Source organism: Gigantopelta aegis, chromosome 12 (genome assembly GCF_016097555.1).
Source record: "Gigantopelta aegis isolate Gae_Host chromosome 12, Gae_host_genome, whole genome shotgun sequence".
In the NCBI taxonomy this organism is placed as follows: domain Eukaryota; kingdom Metazoa; phylum Mollusca; class Gastropoda; order Neomphalida; family Peltospiridae; genus Gigantopelta; species Gigantopelta aegis.
In genome coordinates this window covers 4643524-4662983 of record NC_054710.1, presented here as the reverse complement: position 1 = coordinate 4662983, position 19460 = coordinate 4643524, and the positions used below count along the sequence as shown (strand labels likewise).

Sequence of the window (19460 nt, the reverse complement as noted above, 5' to 3'; positions counted from 1 at the left end):
TAAAATGTATTGTAATTTAGAAATAAGCAGTTTTTTCTTTCTTTGTGTGATATAACTTACTGGTTGTAGCTTCCACTGTTTTCGTCTGTAACAACATCAGGGTTTGAAATATCAACACGAACCGGCCGTATACAATCCAGCAGTCTCCCTTTAAAATAGCAAATTGAAATACACCAGTAGTAAAGATATAGAAAGAAAACATAACTCCTGAATGTCCCCTCTCTGTGTCTCGCTCTCAAACGTGCGAAGGTACAATAATGAGAGAGAGAGAGAGAGAGAGAGAGAGAGAGAGAGAGAGAGAGAGAGAGAGAGAGAGAGAGAGAGAGAGAGAGAGAGAGAGAGAGAGAGAGAGAGAGAGAGAGAGAGGAAAAAATAAGACAAAAAAATAATGCAAAAGAAACTCAACGATGTATTAACGTACACAACCATTAGCTTGATGCGCGGTCGGTCTGGGGTAGAAAGTAACATGTGTATACAATCCTATACTATAGGTTTTCAGTCTTTAGCGTTAGTTCTAACATCTGGGTGGCATAAAAGTAATAATTTGGTTTTAAAAAACTACAACAACAACATCTACTACTAGAATATGTATGCATATTAATGATATATTTTATTCGAAAGTAAGACAAGTAACAAGTCAGAATTAATCTATTTTGTTGATTTTTAAAGTATGTAGAAAGAAAAAGAAAGAAAGAAATGTTTTATTTAACGACGCACTCAACACATTTTATTTACGGTTATATGGCGTCAGACATATGGTTAAGGACCATACATATTTTGAGAGGAAACCCTCTGTCGCCACTACATGGGCTACTCTTTCCGATTAGCAGCAAGGTATCTTTTATTTGCGCTTCACACAGGCAGGATTGCACAAACCATGGCCTTTGTTGAACCAGTTATGGATCACTGGTCGGTGCAAGTGGTTTACACCTACCCATTGAGCCTTGCGGATCACTCACTCAGGGTTTGGAGTCGGTATCTGGATTAAAAATCCCGTGCCTCGACTGGGATCCGAACCCAGTACCTACCAGCCTGTAGACCGATGGCGTAACCACGACGCCACCGATGCCGGTACAAAGTATTTAGATGCAGTATCATTACAGTAATACATTTACTAGTTAGGTAGTATTTGCTCAGCCTGCAACGACGAGACTTGTTGTTTTAGCAGCAGCAGCAGCAGTAGTAGTAGTAGTAGTAGTAGTAGTAGTAGTAGTAGTAGTAGTAGTAGTAGTAGTAGTAGTAGTAGTAGTAGTAGTAGTAGTAGTTCTCTTAAAGGCGCAGCCCCAAGTTTCTGCCCGCGAAAATGGACACAAAGTGTAATCAATCTACAAACCTGTAATACATTTGGTTTAGGTTATAACAGAGAGACGTTAAAGTCTGTGATGTGTAACTGGAAACATTATCCTCTAAAATAACTCTGACCCGGGACAAGCCCCTAGCTATCCAGAGACAGGCCCCGGGGACGGACATGCTCGAAACTTTAGTGGTATATGAGCATGTAAAAATTATTCGCACTCGCACTCTAAAATAACTAAAGCTTGTCTCGATAATTATTATTTCTCGGATGAACGTGCGTTTTTAGAATTATGAAAAATGTATTTTGGGGTATTGCAAAATCCTGGATGACAAGAAACTCTTCGAGTGTACAATAATGAATATTCTAAATAGCAAAATGTAAATATTTCTAATTTAAATTATCAAAAAAGAGCTTTTATAGTAACATATACGTCGTAGTGTTTAAACACTAGGGTCGGTCACTTTAAAGCCCTTTAATATCGGAAAGGGTTGCCTACAAGGAGACCCTAGTTTGCTATCGTTATATGCATTAAGTGTAGAAATCCTTTAATATCGGAACAGGTTGCCTACAACGAGACCCTAGTTTGCTATCGCTATATGCATTAAGTGTAGAAATCCTTGAATTATAATAATTATTGGCTTTTAAAGGGACATTCCTGAGTTTTCTGCATTGTATGATGTTTCCGACTAATAAAATATTTCTACGATTAAACTTACATATTAAATATATTTTCTTGTTTAGAATATCAGTGCCTGTATAGTCAATGTGTTTCTGGTCGTTTTTATATTTGTAAGAAGCTCAAACTGGATTCTGTCTTCAAGTAATTTCATACGTATGAAAAACCAATATTTTAGGACAAATATTAGAACGGTCAAAAACACGTTTAATATCAAGCCAATAATATTTTATGCAGAAAAATATATTTGAATATAATTAGACAATTTGTTGATCAAAATTCATTATATTATTGTTTTCTTGGAACCGAAATTAATATTTAATTACAGATGCTTAAGGTTTGAGGATAAATAAATAGTACATAAATGTATAAATAATAAAAACAAACAAACACAAATAAATAAATACTTATTAAATAAATAAATAAACAAATGAATAAATGAATAAATAAATGAATGAATAAATAAATAAATAAATAAATAAATAAATAAATAAATAAATAAAATAATTAATCAAAACATACAAATAAATAAAATAAAATAAATAAATGAACATGCAAATAGATAAATAAATAAAGATTAAATTTCAATATCATTTGGGGGGTTTTACCAATATTTCACGATATTTTACGAATATTATAAGATAGTAAATATATTCATTTTAACATAACATGAAATTTAATAATAAATAAACTCTAAACACTTTTAAATCCCGGATAACACGTCCATAACATTGAATGTTTCCTATATTCCTCGATTATGTAATAGTAAACTGTTTGAAATATCTGAATAATTAATGAACAAAAATCAGATAAGAAAAGTGAAAAGGTATTTGAATACGCTGAAATGTGCTGCTATCCATACATTAGCAGTGTGATTTATTAAAAAATACATCTGTACTTTGAATATTATAATATATCAAACAAATGATTAAAAATAATTTATGCACAAATACTTACCATATTGTTCTTTTGTATCCGTTCTATCGGACCTTTCTTCCCATTGTTCCGAAATATATTCAATAAAGCTATTCGGAAATATTAATGTTATCGTAATAGTAATAAAAGAAACCCTTTCTGAGATAATTTCCGCGAATGATATTGCCTCTCGGTTATCTCCCTTGCTAATGAAGCCATATTCTCTCTCTCACCTCTCTTATTTATGGCACTGTCGGTCCGCGTATTTGACCCACCAATGCAAAACACGGACATCTGGATTTAATCAGGTTTTTCTCTAAATCCACGAACTGGACATGAACGGGTGCCTGGGGGAGAAGTATCAAGAGGCATCTTTGATGACCACAGTCCGCAGGCAGGACAGCCAGTCGTGTATGAGACTCAGTCTGATGTGTTCATAAGATAACGGGGCAAGTTGTCTATGTAATCAAATTATATATATATATATATGTTCACGGCGCAGGTACGAAATCAGGCGCCAGCTATCTGACGTGCTGCTTGTAGAGCTACTGGCAGCGCTTAAGGATATATATGGATGTTAAGTGAAATATTTCTCTGTTATTAAAGTGGATAAATTCTAGAATGTCTGTCGTAGTGTGGGATAAGTCGCTTAAAAGAAAGAACGATACAGAAAGAAAGTCCGAGAGACAGAAAGCGAGAAAGAAGAAATAGAGATAGAATGAAAGAATTGCTATGATCAATTACGCACTAAGTATATTTTTTCATTACGGTTATGTGACATGGGACATGGAATTTAGGATCACACAGATAATGAGAACGAAAACCTGCTACCATCAATCCATAGTCTACTCTTTCCGATTAGCAGCAAGGGATCTCTTATATGTGGCAACCCACATACAGGATAGTACACACCACGCCCTTTGTTACACCAGTTGTGGCCATTTCTCGTTCCAGCCAGTGCACCACGACTGGTGTATTATGGCCGTGGTATGTGCTATCCTCTCTGTAGGATGGGGCATATTTAAGATCCCTTGCTGCTAATGATAAATAAAGGAGACAGAAGGAAATCATTAAGAGTATCCCACGGGTTGTCCTGGCACGATCTGAACAGATCAGACCCTTTTATGCGCACCTTCCGAGGCAACCTAGGGAGACACCCAACGACAGCCATCAGTAGGCTAGGTTCCAATAACGAGCTACTCTCGGCATACTAAGTTCAAAACTATACGTAGCTCCCCTTTATATTTCGGCGAACCGTTCCAAAATGAGCCCAATTCCTTCATAGAAACTGCGCAACGTTTTCTTTTTTTATGTAATCCATGGCACAACAACTACCCTCGCCCGCTACCGACTCCGGTCGGGCTGCTTGTGCTCTCTTGCACCTGCCAGTGCGGGTGGTCCCCTCTCCCACCCACCCCAACCCTTGTCTTGTCCTGGACAGAGGAGCCGGCCACAGGCGTGCACTACAACAGCTTGCTCTGAATGTGCACATGAAATCCTATGACCTGAGCTGACCTGACCTAATGTAAACCTCTAGCGGGTTTCATCTTTAACACTAAATGTAAACATTATCAAATTATTTGACACCCAATAGCTGATGTTTAATAAATCAATGTTCTCTACTGGTGTCGTTAAATAAAACAAACTTAATCTTTGTTACTCCAGTTGTCGGGGACTGTTTGCAACGAGAATTAGTCCGCCGAGACCACCGACGGGGATCGATCCTAGATCGAACACGGATCAGACGGACGCTTTATTACTGGGTTACGTCAAACACATTGGGCTATTTTGCAACATTTTCCGGCCTCGATGGTGTCGTGGTTAAGCCATCGGACATATCGAACATAAGGCTGGTAGGTAAATGCGATGAAATGTGACCAGCCTCGATGGTGTCGTGGTTAAGCTATCGGACATATCGAACATAAGGCTGGTAGGTAAATGCGATGAAATGTGACCGGCCTCGATCGTGTTGTGGTTAAGCTATCGGACATATCGGCTGGTAGGTACAGGGTTCGCAGCCCGGTATCGGCTCCCATCAAGAGCGAGTTTTAACAACTCACTGAGTAGGTGTCAGACCAGTACACGTTCTTCTCTCTTAATAACCACTAACAACTAACAACTAACAACAAACGTAGGTGTGTGTAGGTGTGTGTAGGTGTAAGTAGGTGTAAGTAGGTGTATGTCGGTGTATGTAGGTGTATGTAGGTATATGTAGGTGTATGTAGGTGTATGTAGGTGTATGTAGGTGTAGTTGTGTGTAGGTGTATGTAGGTGTATGTAGGTTATGTCGGTGTATGTAGGTTATGTAGGTGTATGTCGGTGTATGTAGGTTATGTAGGTGTATGTAGGTGTATGTAGGTTATGTAGGTGTATGTAGGTGTATGTAGGTGTAGGTGTGTGTAGGTGTATGTAGGTTATGTAGGTTATGTCGGTGTATGTAGGTTATGTAGGTGTATGTCGGTGTATGTAGGTTATGTAGGTGTATGTAAGTGTATGCAGGTGTATGTCGGTGTATGTAGGTGTAGGTAGGTTATGTAGGCGTATGTCGGTGTATGTAGTTTATGTAGGTGTGTGTAGGTTATGTAGGTGTATGTCGGTGTATACAGGTGTATGTCGGTGTATGTAGGTCATGTAGGTGTATGCAGTTTATGTAGGTGCATGCAGGTTATGTAGGCATATGTAGGTGTATGTAGGTGTAGGTAGGTTATGTAGGCATATGTCGGTGTATGCAGGTGTATGTTGGTGTATGTAGGTATATGTCGGTGTATGTAGTGTATGTAGGTGTATGCAGTGTATGTAGGTGTTTGTACGTTATATAGGTGTAGGTAGGTTATGTAGGTAGGCTATATAGGTGTATGCAGGTGTATGTCGGTGTATGTCGGTGTATGTAGGTTATGTAGGTGTATGTAGGTGTATGTAGGTATATGTAGGTTGTGTAGGTGTATGCAGGTTATGTAGGTATATGTAGTTTATGTAGGTATATGTAGGTTGTGTAGGTGTATGTAGTTTATGTAGGTGTATGTAGGTTATGTAGGTAGGTTATATAGGTGTATGTAGGTGTATGTAGTTTATGTAGGTGTATGCAGGTGTATGTAGGTGTATGTAGGTATATGTAGGTTATGCAGGTGTATGTAGGTTATGTAGGTAGGTTATATAGGTGTATGCAGGTGTATGTCGCTGTATGCAGGTTATGTAGGTGTATGTAGGTTATGTAGGTGTATGTAGGTGTATTTAGGTTATGTAGTTGTATGTCGGTATATGCAGGTTATGTGGGTGTATGCAGATGTATGCAGGTTATGTAGGTTATGTAGGTGTATGCAGGTTATGTAGGTATATATAGGTGTATGTAGGTGTATGTAGGTTATGTAGGTGTGTGTAGGTTATGTAACTATGTGTATCGCCCATATGCCCTGAGCATAAATTACATTTTACAGTTTCACGTGTAGTGTGGGATAGAATCCAGCTATAGCTGTAGGCCTTTGTGTTGAAGCGTAACTTTTCAGGTTATCTCCAGTCTATGGATGCTTGAGAAAGGATTTTCCACAGGATATATCAACACAATTGTTCAAAAGGTATGTCAATTATCGTTCATGTTTTAATTTAATACCTAGAAACGCAAGTGGTGTTTGTTTTTAATATTTATTTTTGACTTTTTGTAGCTTCAGTCTTTACTTGAATTTTGTATTCATGGTTTTTTTTTTTTTTTTTTTTTTTTTTTTTTGGGGGGGGGGGTTCTGTTGCTGTTGTTGTTGTTGTTGTTACTAATACATCAATACCGGTGTTGATCTTTAAATTGTGTTTCTAAATAATTGTCATTAACATGAATCTTAATGTGTGCATATATGCATTTTCCAATTTTAGTGTATGTACTGCGTGAACAGTATATGTATGTATGTATGTATACGTGCATGTGTGTATGTGTGCATGCATGCATGTATTAATGTGTTTATGAGTGGTTTATGAGTGTGTGTTTCTCTGTAATATAACACGGTATGTAATTATGTAGGTAGTTAAGTAAGAATATATATATATATATATATATATATATATATATATATATATATATATATATATATATATTGTTAAAAAATGCAGGCATGTATTATAGTGTTTATACAATGAAACCCATGTGTGTCTCTTTTTCGTTTAGGTAGTCTTCTTGCTCAGTTGGTATAGCGCTCGCTTGATGTGCTTCAATCGAACCCCTTCGGTGGACGTCCTCTGATTGCTAGACTGGGTTGTGGGTCTTCATTTTTGTTTTGCTTTGCCTCTGTTTATTTTGTTCTTGTTGTTCTAGTTGGGTTGTTTTTTTTTGTTTTTTTTAAACATGTTTATGGAACAAACTATGTGTTCTTAACAACAGCAATCTCATTCTATCTCCGTCTTTGTCTGTCTCTCACTGTCCACCTTTTTGTATCTGTGTGGGTCTAGGACAGTCTCTCTCTCTTAAAATTAAAATTAATATATACATGTGTATGTGTGTGTGTGTGTGTGTGTGTGTGTGTCTCTCTCTCTCTCTCTCTCTCTCTCTCTCTCTCTCTCTCTCTCTCTCTCTCTCTCTCTCTCTCTCTCTCTCTCTCTCTCTCTCTCTCTCTCTCTATATATATATATATATATGTCGGGCACCGGGAACCTCGAAAGCCCCGTCTGCAACCAGTGCACAGTCAGCGGCCAGCGTTACCTCCACTACAACGCCTAACGTCGCGAACTGCACGCTTCTCACGAACTAGATCACTTCAGCTGTGAAAGATACGTCACGCATGAATCCTATTTATGCAACAACATCCCCTTCTCTTTTTTATCTTTTGACAGTCTCCGGTTAACTTTCAATTATTCCTGCTCGACAGATTTTGAAGCAATCGCGTAGCATGTGTCTTTCTCAGGTCATCAGATGTCTGACTGCCAGGGTTGTCTTGAGGAGTGCGGAGACAATACTCAAATGCATGATGACTCTTATTTTGAGAACCCTCTGGAAAATCTAGTTGATGGCGATGTCTGTTTGAATATCATGACAGCATATTTCAAAATGATGAAGACACTACATTTGAAATTTATTTAAAGGGACATTCCTGAGTTTGCTGCAATTTTTAAGATGTTATTTGTACTAGGTTAAATTTTATTTTATTTCCTAAAATATGTTTTTTTCGTACGTACGAAATTATTTGAAAACAACATCCAGTTTGGGCTTCTTACAAATATTAAAACGACTAGAAACACATTGAATATACGGACACCGATATTCTAAACAAGAAAATATATTTAATATGAAAGTTTAATCGTAGAAATATTTTATTTGTCGGAAACATCTTACAATGCAGCAAGCTAAGGAATGTTCCTTTAAGGATTGTCTGTTATTTCTTTTGCGTTCATCGGGTTATAAACAAAAAAGAAAATCATCCGCAAACTGTGTTAATCGGCGAAGGCATTCTCATATAAGGTTTTTTTTGGTTTATACCCAGATGAACGTAAAGGAAATAACAGACAATACTTATAATTAAATGTGAAGCACACAGACTAATAATAACACTAAATCGTCATACTTTATTTTGAATTATGGTTTATTCAAAAACAATAACGCTCAATAAGACAAGTTGCCCATACTAAATGACGTCATTAGATATATATCAGACGACGTAATTTGTACGTTAATAAAAAAGAACAAACTCCTGTTGCTACATCTGGACCAATGGGATGACATTATATTGTAATGCATGTAACATATATTTAATTATTAGGAAACAACTTGATGTTTGACGTTGTGAAACAACAGTGGGTGATCAAAGGGTTGAGATAAATGACAAAGAATATAAGGAACAATTTGCCCCAATGATTTTATAGACTGTTTGAAAGCTTTTTCCAATGGAGATCAATTTCCAGGAAAAAAATCTGATCATGGCAAATATTTGATGAATGCATCTGGAAACTATATTTCAAACAAAACTGACACAAGTTGCGATTGTGATAAATATTGTGATTGTTATAACGATTAAACTTTAAAAAAATAATAAATTGAATGATGAGATTAGAAATGTTTTAGAAATTGCAGATAACTATTCTGAAATCAATTTTTAGACAATTCAAACTGGTTTTGAATATGATTTTATAAACAGTAAAAATGCTGACCAAATAAGCATATTTCGGTTGTATGAAAATGGTATCATTGAAGGCCACTTAGAATATTCTGAATAGGTCATTGATAACACTAATAATAATAACAATAGATTTAAACAGAAGTTCGAAAATAATGATGCCAGAAAAAATATATTCATCAAGATATTATACATTTTGAAAATACATCTTTCAAAGATGATAGATCTGAGATGCTAAACTTACGTAATGAATTCGAGTATTTATAAAAATGCATATTAAACACGATGGTATAATGTTTAGATACTTTAATACATCGCCTTACGTGTTAGATGATTGTATTGATGGAACATTTCACTAGTATTCTATGTTTTTGATGAATTTACGTTTGCGTTTGAAATTCAACATTTAGATTCTTTGAATAAAGAAGAAGATTCGTTGTTCCACTCCTAGGACAAATAGCTTGAGACTCCCGAGTTATTGTATTTTTAGCGACAATTGTCTTGTTACATACGCGAAGACGACGCACTCAACACATTTTATTTACGGTTATATGGCGTCAGACACATAAGGACCACACATATATTGTGAGATGAAACCCGCTGTCGCCACTTCATGGGCTACTCTTTTCGATTAGCAGCAAGGGATATTTTATATGCACCATCCCACAGACAGGATAACACATACCACGGCCTTTGAAGTACGAGTCGTTGAATGGAAAATAGCCCAATGGGTCCACCGACGGACATCGATCCTAGACCGACCGCGCATCAAGCGAACGCTTTACCACTGAGCTACGTCCCGCTCCTGTAAATGTGAAGGTGAAACGACTGCTTAAAGGGACAGACCCTAGTTTTTAAACACTAAGACATATATTTCACCATTACAGCCGTTTGTGATCACTGAAATCAAACATTACTTATATTGTATTGTTTAGATTATCCACTTTCGTACATGCGAAGTGTTTCTGGTCATCCTGATTTTCTAATACATCCAAATTGCATTTTTCATATTTATAAAAACGCACGCCCGTCTAAGAAGTAACGATTACGAAGTCGCGTTTTAATCTATTTGTAAGGGTATTTCAACATCACAGACTCTTGATTTACTCTGTTGTATCCAAATTTGCGACAGGTTTGTACATTAACCAAAGTTAGTGTCCATTTTTACGGATTAAAACTAGTCTTGGTAAAAAAAAAATATTTTAGTGTTTAAAAATTTGGGTCTGTCCCTTTAATAAGATTAAAGGTATTTTATTTCAAAATGATATTGCATTGGTTACAGTAGATCATCATTTACTTGCTAACTCTAAACATAATTATGTAAATATATGTTTAAGATTTTATTTTCAATATATGAATAAATAATGGAGTTAAGTTAGATTATTTGTACATAAATACCATTTACTAATGTTGGGAGCCTTAAAGGCAAGCACAGACCACTGCCAGGATATCAAACAGCATATGCTTTGCGGAAGGGACCTGGCTCCAATACTGTTTATATAAAGTGGCCAGCAGTGGTGGACTTGTTATAGCACTGCCTAAAAATTTTAATCGGTTTCGTGGACTCTCGACAAGTGTTTTTAAGTAATATAAAGATCTGATCTATTCTCCATGCAGATCTGTGCAGATTTATGGGATATTCACTGTGCCAGTACTTAGACAATTATATTTAAATTACGTATCTGAAATGGAAAGCGAAAACCTTTCCAAGAACATGGGTTTTTGTTTATTTAGTAATCCATTAAATTTCGTTCATTTCAGTGTAAACCTACAATGCGTTGTGTCAGTTTTTATTCCCAGACCTTAAAATCGTCTCCAAATCGAAACTTAAAGATGTTTGACTGAACTAAATTGAACTAAACTTAATCCACAGCATATGAGGAACAATATGTAATACAACAATTCATACATTTCAACAAGATCACAGAATACTATTCGCATAATTGTGTATAAATAAAACAAACATAGGATTATAATTATAAATAATTGGATCGGTTTTGGATACATAATAATAATACAATAAAGCTATGAGCTGAAGGGCTTGAAAATATCCATAGTATGTTTACAAAATATCGTAAGTTTTTGAAGGACGACGTTTTTTTAACAGTTAAACAATTTGTGATATTTATAGGTATTTCGATTGGATCAATAATATTTCGGTATATATTGAAGTCTGAGTTGGTCAAAATATTGACATGTAAATATATACTGGTGTTCATCTCCAATGTCATTATTGTTGCATAAAACACACAATCTATCATGTAATGATTTACGTATGCATCCACCTGTCTCCATTGGAAGACTGGTTAGATACTCCGAAACGTAACAATGAACACCAATGTTTTGTTTTCCTCTACTGAAGTTAAATACTCTTGAAATGCTATTTTGTTTATTCAATTAAGCTACAACAAGCTGCAGTTTGTTCAGAATGTTGTTTTCTGTCCTCGTAGGACAAAATACTGTAGTGAATGTACATTTCGTTTCTTTTAATTATTTTAAAATTGTTTCCCAAAGCAATGTAGCATCACCTATTTGCCAACACCAGGTCCTGTCATTCGTCTGAAAAATAAAGAGAGATAAAATTGTCTAGATGTCATGTAAAACTATTTCATGATAAAACAATCAAGCATCTACCTACACAAATGCGAAAAAAGACGCATAAACAAACATGCAAAGTCACGTGCATGCAAACATCATTACTCTAATGCTTAAAAAAATATGTTCACAAATATATCAGTTGGAATTATTATACGATTTTACTGGACATTTTGTATATATTATATTGCTTAAACGTAACATTACTTTAAATAAGAATGGTAATTCATTTCATGTATATACCGGCCTCGGTGGCATCGTAGTTAGGTCATCGGTCAACAGGCTGGTAGGTACTGGGTTCGGATCCCAGTCGAGGCATGGGATTTTTAATCCAGATACCGACTTCAAACCCTGAGTGAGTGCTCCGCAAGGCTCAATGGGTAGGTGTAAACCACTTGCACCGACCAGTGACCCATAACTGGTTCAACAAAGGCGATGGCTTGTGCTATCCTGCCTCTGGGAAGCGCAAATAAAAGATCCCTTGCTGCTGATCGGAAAGAGTAGGCCATGAAGTGGCGACAGCGGGTTTCCTCTCAAAATCTGTGTGGTCCTTAACCATGTGTCTGACGCCATATAACCGTAAATAAAAGGTGTTGCGTGCGTCGTTAAATAAAACATTTCTTTCTTTTTTTTCATTTCATGTATAGTTGTTTTTTCGTGCTTAAATCCAACTATTGTTCATCTCAGGTTAGTATGTTAGTGGTTTGTCTATTAGTGAGCGGCCTTATACATAGCCCGGGCGGAACGTAGCGAAGTGGCTCGATGCGCGGTCGGTCTGGGATCGATCCCCGTCAGTGGACCCATTGGGCTATTTCTCGTTTCAGGCAGTGCATCACGACTGGCATATCAAAGGCAGTGGTATGTACTACCATGCGCATATAAAAGATCCATTGCTGCTAATCGAAAATAGTAGCTCATGAAGTGGCGACAACGCATTTCCTCTCTCAATATCTGTGTGGTCTTTAAACGTATGTCCGACGCCATATATGCCTAGCCCCTAAGTCGTTAATACCACCTTTGTCTGGGAGCTGGTACAGTGATGCGAACCCAGTACCTGTCAGCATTAAGTCCGATGGTTTAACCACTACACCACCGAGGCTGGTAGAATTAAACTGGGTTTTTTTTTTTGGGGGGGGGGGGGGGGGGGGGGTTCTGTGTTTTTTTTATTGCAAATTATACTTCTTTGAGATAGTATATGACAAAAAAGTGTATTATATAATATTTAGTGGAATATCTTAAAATATCAGTGAAATAAAAGCGTTATCAGTCACTCGGTGACGATAACACATTTTAGAGTGTAAATTTCACCATTTCACTCTAAAACGTGTTATCGTCATTGTAGATAGTGTTATTTTCACTGTAAGAAAACCGGAACTATTTTGCTGCTGGCATTATAAAAATAAAGGTAAATTGTCAAAAGCTATATAATAAATAGAAAATTTCAGGGTTTTTTGTCAAATATGATAGATATCTCATTCCGTGAAATTTGCAATCATATCACACTCGTGGCGCAAGCGCGAGTCGTGAGATGTGCTTGCAAACTTCACTCGATGAGATATAAATCATATTTGACAACAAACATGAAATATCCTCTATGTATTAATACTACAAATAGTTTTGCGACGGTCCTTGGTCTTTTATGTTAATAATGCTTTAATATGAAAATATGCGCACACATGTAAATTATATTTTCTCAAATAAAAAGAGACAATAAATATACTTGTTATGGAAAGTGCATATATATTTTAGGGTGTTTATCGTTGGCCCTTTAATTTATGTAAATATGTGCTAGGTGTCGTGAAGCTTTCATTTTTATATAGCATATACAATAATCTTTGATAATAAAAGCTGAAATAAAATAATACAAATTCACTTTAAATATTCGGACATTAGTCACCATAGTTACATGCACTGCTATGGCACAATGTCTGTATCGACTTCCGTTCGTTCATACTAGTATACTTTAGACACTCACAAAATTCCCTTTGTGATAAGATGTTGTTATACATTCATTCTATTCCGTAATTATTTTGTATACAACAATCATAAAAGTTAAAAGTTTGCTTTCTTTAACGACACCACTAGAGCACATTGATTTATTAATCATCAGCTATTGGATGTCAAACATTTGGCCATTTTGACATATAGTCTTAGAGAGGAAACCCGCTACATGTTTTCATTAGTAGTAAGGGATATTTTATATGCACCACTCCACAGACATGATAGCACATGTATACAGCACGCATTGCTTTATAACAAAGGCAACATTAAAATTTAATAATGTTGAAGAAACAAATGTACCTTTTCTCGCATATGCTATGCAAGTTTTCACAGCATGGATTGTCATTCCACTTCCCATTGGTGCGGATCGTCACACAGTGCTCACTACCACCATAATTGCTCGGCTGACCGCTGTCCCAGTTTTGATACTGGAATATTTCTTCAGTGTGACTCCATATCCAATTACCTTCGCTCAGTGCATCAGTTCCACCAATCCAGATTTGAGATCCCGGTGCTAAAGAACAGTATGAAGCAATTGTAGGTAAGTAGTCTACATTTGGTTAATACAGGTTAAAGGAAGTAGATATGTATAGAATATCAGGTTACAACGTTTCTATATCGTTGTTATTTGGCGAGGTTTAGATAACGGTGTAACAGGCGAGCTTCAGCGATCCTGTTACACCCTAATTAAACCGAGCCAAATAACCACGATATCAAAATGTAATTATCTGATTTGTTCTTATCAAACCATTTAAAGTAATATTTTTAGTAGTGTTTAATCATTTAATAGAATAGAAACTATTACAGGGAGTCGGATAATAGCAAATGCCCGAAAACATCTTGGGAATGGCATGACCAGCCAAACGGTTATGTCTTTCCAAAATTTATCTAAAATACTTTGATTATATTTCAAATTTTGTTGTGTCACAACGTTACACTTTTTGTATCTATTTTGTCTGTGAAAATAAATGCAAATCTATATTTAACGTCAGAATCTACATCACTGGATGCTAGTGACTGTGATGTCAGACGCTATTCCAATGTAACAAGTCTTTGCAGGAGTCTACATGCATTTTTTATTCAAAATGTTTAATTCAACACGCTGGCTAGTTGCGAGTGGGAGCACATAATGGAGAATTGAAAAATAAGAGGTAATTTGATGTTACGAGAAGTGTAAATGCTATATGCTATATTTATATATCCACTTCAACAATTATTGCTGTAAATGGGTATCTGGAAAATGAGGAAACTACCTGTTTGAAAATTGACCAAACATCCGTCATGTGCACAATTCATTTCCCAGTGACATGATAAAAACATAGCAACGCCAAGGTTATCTTGCTAGCAACGGAGGTGTTATTATGCAGCGATATAATAACACTTTGAATTGTCATGTAGGGGTTATCGGGTCACAGGAAACATGGTTGCATGACAAAGAGGATATTTCGTGTCTGTTAGATACGTTATAGTAAAACGGATTGATAAATAAATATAATGAATGATGGTTATATCCATTTTGAAACGTGGTCATATCCACATTTTCAATGATTTGAATGATTAGTTATAACCAATAATTATTAAGGTTGACAATGGTGACAATTTTGAAAAATGAACGCACGTCCAACCACAAAAATGAGTAAATAAAAACAGCAACAAACATAAACAAGACAATAAAGAGAAACCAAACGAAATGCAATATAACTACATTCGCATGTACAAACACTTGTCATATTTAGTTATTTTTTGTGGTGTCAAACGTCTGCTTTTAACCTTTTGTTCCCCAATCAGAAACGGCTATCCATCCAGCACATATGTGTATTTCCACAATATATACATGTATGTATATTTAATCATTTATGTATTTCTCTTTTCGTTTCTGATTTTTGTGTTCTGTAATTTATTTTAGAGCCGTCGTGGTATAAACAAAATAAAACATTGCATTTCGGTGAACGGATTCAACGATTCACGCATTATTTCTTTGTTATGTTTTTCTCCAAAAAAGAAAGAAAAAAGAATTACAGACAGTGTGTAAATAAATTAAATATAAATGGGACCTAAATACAAAACAAAAATGTCGGCCTCTGGCCAGACCAAAGCTCCAGAATTGATGCAATTTTTTTTAAAGCATGGATTGCACTGATAAGGTGAGTATAGTTGTTACCAAAATATGGGGCATCTTTAAAATGAAATCTGAATGAACGTCCTAGTTCATTCGCGATGGCATTTTGGCTCTAAATGCGATTTTACGTCATAGCAAGAAAACCCCGGCTAAAATAGACATCATACCTCGGAAAATTAAAAAGAAAAAATGTTGATGCCCGAGGGTCAAAATCCAGACATTTATTTTGTTTGGCTTTAACTGTAAATTAGACAGACAGTATGTTGTGTGAATATTTTCAAGGAGATTTGGAAAATATTGATAATGCTACATGTACGTACGGTGATTTTGCTTGACCAGGTTTGATAGAAAGTTGTTTTCTTCAGGCGACGTTATTTCTGCCAAATGCGCACCATGAGCCATACAGAACGCCTAGATAAAATAATAATAATTAAACAATTACTAGTTCTACTACTACTACTACTACTACTACTACTACTACTACTACTACTACTACTACTTACTACTTACTACTACTACTACTACAACTACTACTACAACAACAACAACTACTACTACTACTACTCCTAATACTACCACCACCACCATGACTGTTACTAGATGCACTACAGCAACCATTATTAGAATCAAAACTACCAGTCATATTATTACTACGTGCCACATCTAAAATAAAAATAAAAATCATGAACAAATAAAAAGAAACAACAACAGAACACAACACAACACCAAAATACTGAAATAAAAATAAAACAAACAAAACAAACAACACACAGACAATCCTACAAACACCCAACCATTTCTTTTGAACGTCAGTTTTTGTATCTAAAAAAGTTGTATTGTATTGGGTCAATTTGTTATTAATAGCATACATAAAGAATAAATAGTTATACGTATATTTCACGCAGTAACCTCAATTTGATAATCCAAAGGGCAATTACGTCACTGCCCGATAACATCTCCTATACCGAGATACCTTGTTATCAGTTACTAAGTTAACTAATTTTACAGGCGAGCAGAGCCAAACAACCATAACGCAGCCAGTGGTGTAGATCTTCTTTAGGTCACACATAAACGTGAGTTTATTTTCACAGAAAAAGGTACACACATGTTCATGTTGTGACGCATCAGACTTTGGAACATAATCAAAGTATTTTATTTAAAAATTGGAGACACATAAGTAATCTCGCTGGTTATGCCATTCCCAAGTTGCTTTCAATCACCCGCTATTATTCCGGTAATTATTTATACACGATAATACTAATAGTTTCTATACCGCATTTGACTGAAACATATTAGAAACAAATATAGCTTGAAAGGGGTTCCATTATAAAACATAACATCGGGTTACTACGCGTTTATATGGTTGTTACATTCGCCTATTACACCTTTATTTAAACCTCGCCCAATAACAACGATATCAAAACACAGTAAGTAACCTGCTATTCCATATGGCAGCGATAGAAATAACCAGACACTTTCACTAGTCCACCGGACAAGTACATGTAGAAATCTACTTGTCTACCAAAATTTATACTTGTCCAAATAAGTGGTTGGTTTTATTCAAGTGCAAGGACAATATTTTTGACTGATTAAAATGAAACTGCATTGAAGAATTGCACTTGTCCACTGGACAACCATTATGGTACATTTTGCTTGTCCGAACATATTTTAACTTTTCGAGAAAAACAGACAAGTGCTTATTTCGAACGCTGAATGCATCACACATAATATGGCATGGCATATCACACGACTCAGATCAATATAACTACCACTGATGACGCCCACGATTGTGCTACTTGTGGGATGACGTAGCACGATTCCTCATGCGGTATCCAGTAAAGAGGACATGATGACACAGCTGTAAAAGAAAAAGAAATCATAAAGTAGGGACGATAGGGATAAAGACAGTAAAAAAAACCTCTCCCACTATCTATTAGATAATTCAAGCTGTTCGGGGCCACGTAGGCTATAAGGAAGTGATCTCAAAGCTAAAATCGCCTTACGGGTGTATACTACCAAATCAAATCCTATAGACGACAATAGTAACATATGTGGCTAAAACTCCTACCTGCAGCCTGTCAATCGACATAAACGCCACGGATAAAATACTGCCCTTAAAATGAATCAGAAAGAAAAAAAAACTGGGGGTCAAGCTGCTCATTTCTGAAATAACGGGTAGGGTGTAGGACTACCCTAGTTCGGCAAAAAAAATTAGTACTTTTTTACAGGTACCCAATACATGTTTCAAGCAAACGGTTACTTGATACATTAGTACCAGATGAAATAAAATAGCATACATTGTTTTTGCCCGGATGAAACTATTTTTCTTTTTTAGAACACACACACTCACATTTATCACTAATCATAGGATTTGTGGTATTCACTTCTCTCTCAAAAGTTGGGGTGCACCTCGAACTTTGACCCAGTCGGACGTTATTTGGTTTAGTACTATCTTAAAAGTGTAATGAACACATACCTCAGCTAGCTGGGCCGCCTGTCGAGGTCAGCTGCTACTGGTTAAATGTCTGGTGAGAGGAGTAGGAACTGACTGGGATGAGAAACGAATGCCTAGCGCCATTAAGGTCGAAATCTCAACCACCACACTACTGATGTCGGTATTACAAGCCTCTGAATAATGCGAAAACGATGGTTTCGTTCGCGCATATTTGGTTTTGCGTAATTCGTTTCTCGTTCGCGCATAATATTAAGGATACTTTTATGTGTCTGAAATTAAATGAGTTGTCTGGATTTGGACTTGCGGGAATTCTTGGAAGACTATTTATTTATCATAAACATAAGAAGCAAAACATGTTAAATGTTCATTAAAATAATTACTTCGTGAAGTTAATACCAGTGTAATATTATACAATGATATATTTAGTAAATTATGAAGTTTTATTACTCTAGAGTGTTTTAGCTGGAATTTTTTTGTTCAAAATATTTAAAATGAAATATATATTAACAATACATGAAATAGGTTCAAACTCCATTTTTCCACTTTCCTTTTTGCTTTATACAGAAAATGCTGGGTTGTGTTTCTAAAACTATATTTCCTCGTTTGTATTTCACTTGGTAACTCCATGGCATGTGCTTTACCGTAGTCGATACAGTTCGGAATGTACAACTAATGGTATTACCAACATACACTGTTTTGCTTCTTTCAGTTTATTTTTCGCACTGGCCAATTTATGACTTAAAATATCTCCTTGAACATTAATGTGGGGGGAAAAAGGAAAAGGGGAAACAAAGAAAAGGATGAAAATCGTACCTCCTAGGGAAAGTGTAAATATAGAACCAACAAACAACCAATCCATTGCAGTCATGTATACACTTCTCTTTTATCCTTCTAAGACTGCAATGTTGACTTGCAATGTCTTGACCAAATGACGTTTCTCACAGATATACAATATACCGAGTGTATGCTAGATAACAAACTGTCATATGATTGGTTTCGCAAATCGCTCAATGGGAGGGGGTGAGATGGTGGTGGGGAGTGCGGGGGTGGATTGTAATTGTAATTTAAATTTCTACTGGCTTCCAATTAAGGTTCAAACGCGGTTTCATGGGCACCACTCAGATATCTGGGCTATGCATCCATGGGTTTTAATTAATTGTTAGTGGCTCCTGAGAACGGATCATGTCAGTGGCGGATCCAGAAAATTCATTGGGGGGGGGGGGGGGCAATGGCATGAGACGAAATGTCAAGGGAACTTTGTGAGAGGTTTGGAGGGGGACCATAAACGAAAATTAATATAAAATAAAATGTAT

The 19460-nt window shown here is 36.0% G+C and overlaps 1 protein-coding gene across 1 annotated transcript; it reads right to left on the bottom strand.

The window, feature by feature from the left end:
* Positions 1–11334: 11334 nt before the first annotated feature.
* LOC121386186 (galactose-specific lectin nattectin-like) lies at positions 11335–19063 on the bottom strand. Its single transcript, XM_041517012.1, has 5 exons — positions 18961–19063; positions 17462–17550; positions 16013–16103; positions 13874–14087; positions 11335–11536 (listed from the first exon to the last, which is right to left on the bottom strand). The coding sequence occupies exons 1-5, from the start codon at positions 19013–19015 to the stop codon at positions 11506–11508; spliced, it is 480 nt and encodes a 159-aa protein (XP_041372946.1). The 5' UTR covers positions 19016–19063; the 3' UTR covers positions 11335–11505.
* Positions 19064–19460: the final 397 nt, after the last annotated feature.

Coding starts and splice junctions, on each gene's coding strand:
- LOC121386186 (XM_041517012.1), bottom strand. CDS start 19,015: ATGACTGCAATGGATTGGTTGTTTGTTGGTTCTATATTTACACTTTCC. Junction 17,551..18,960: donor ATTTACACTTTCCCTAGGAG/GTACGATTTTCA, acceptor TTTCTTTTACAG/CTGTGTCATCATGTCCTCTT. Junction 14,088..16,012: donor CCTGGTCAAGCAAAATCACC/GTACGTACATGT, acceptor ACTGTTCTTTAG/CACCGGGATCTCAAATCTGG.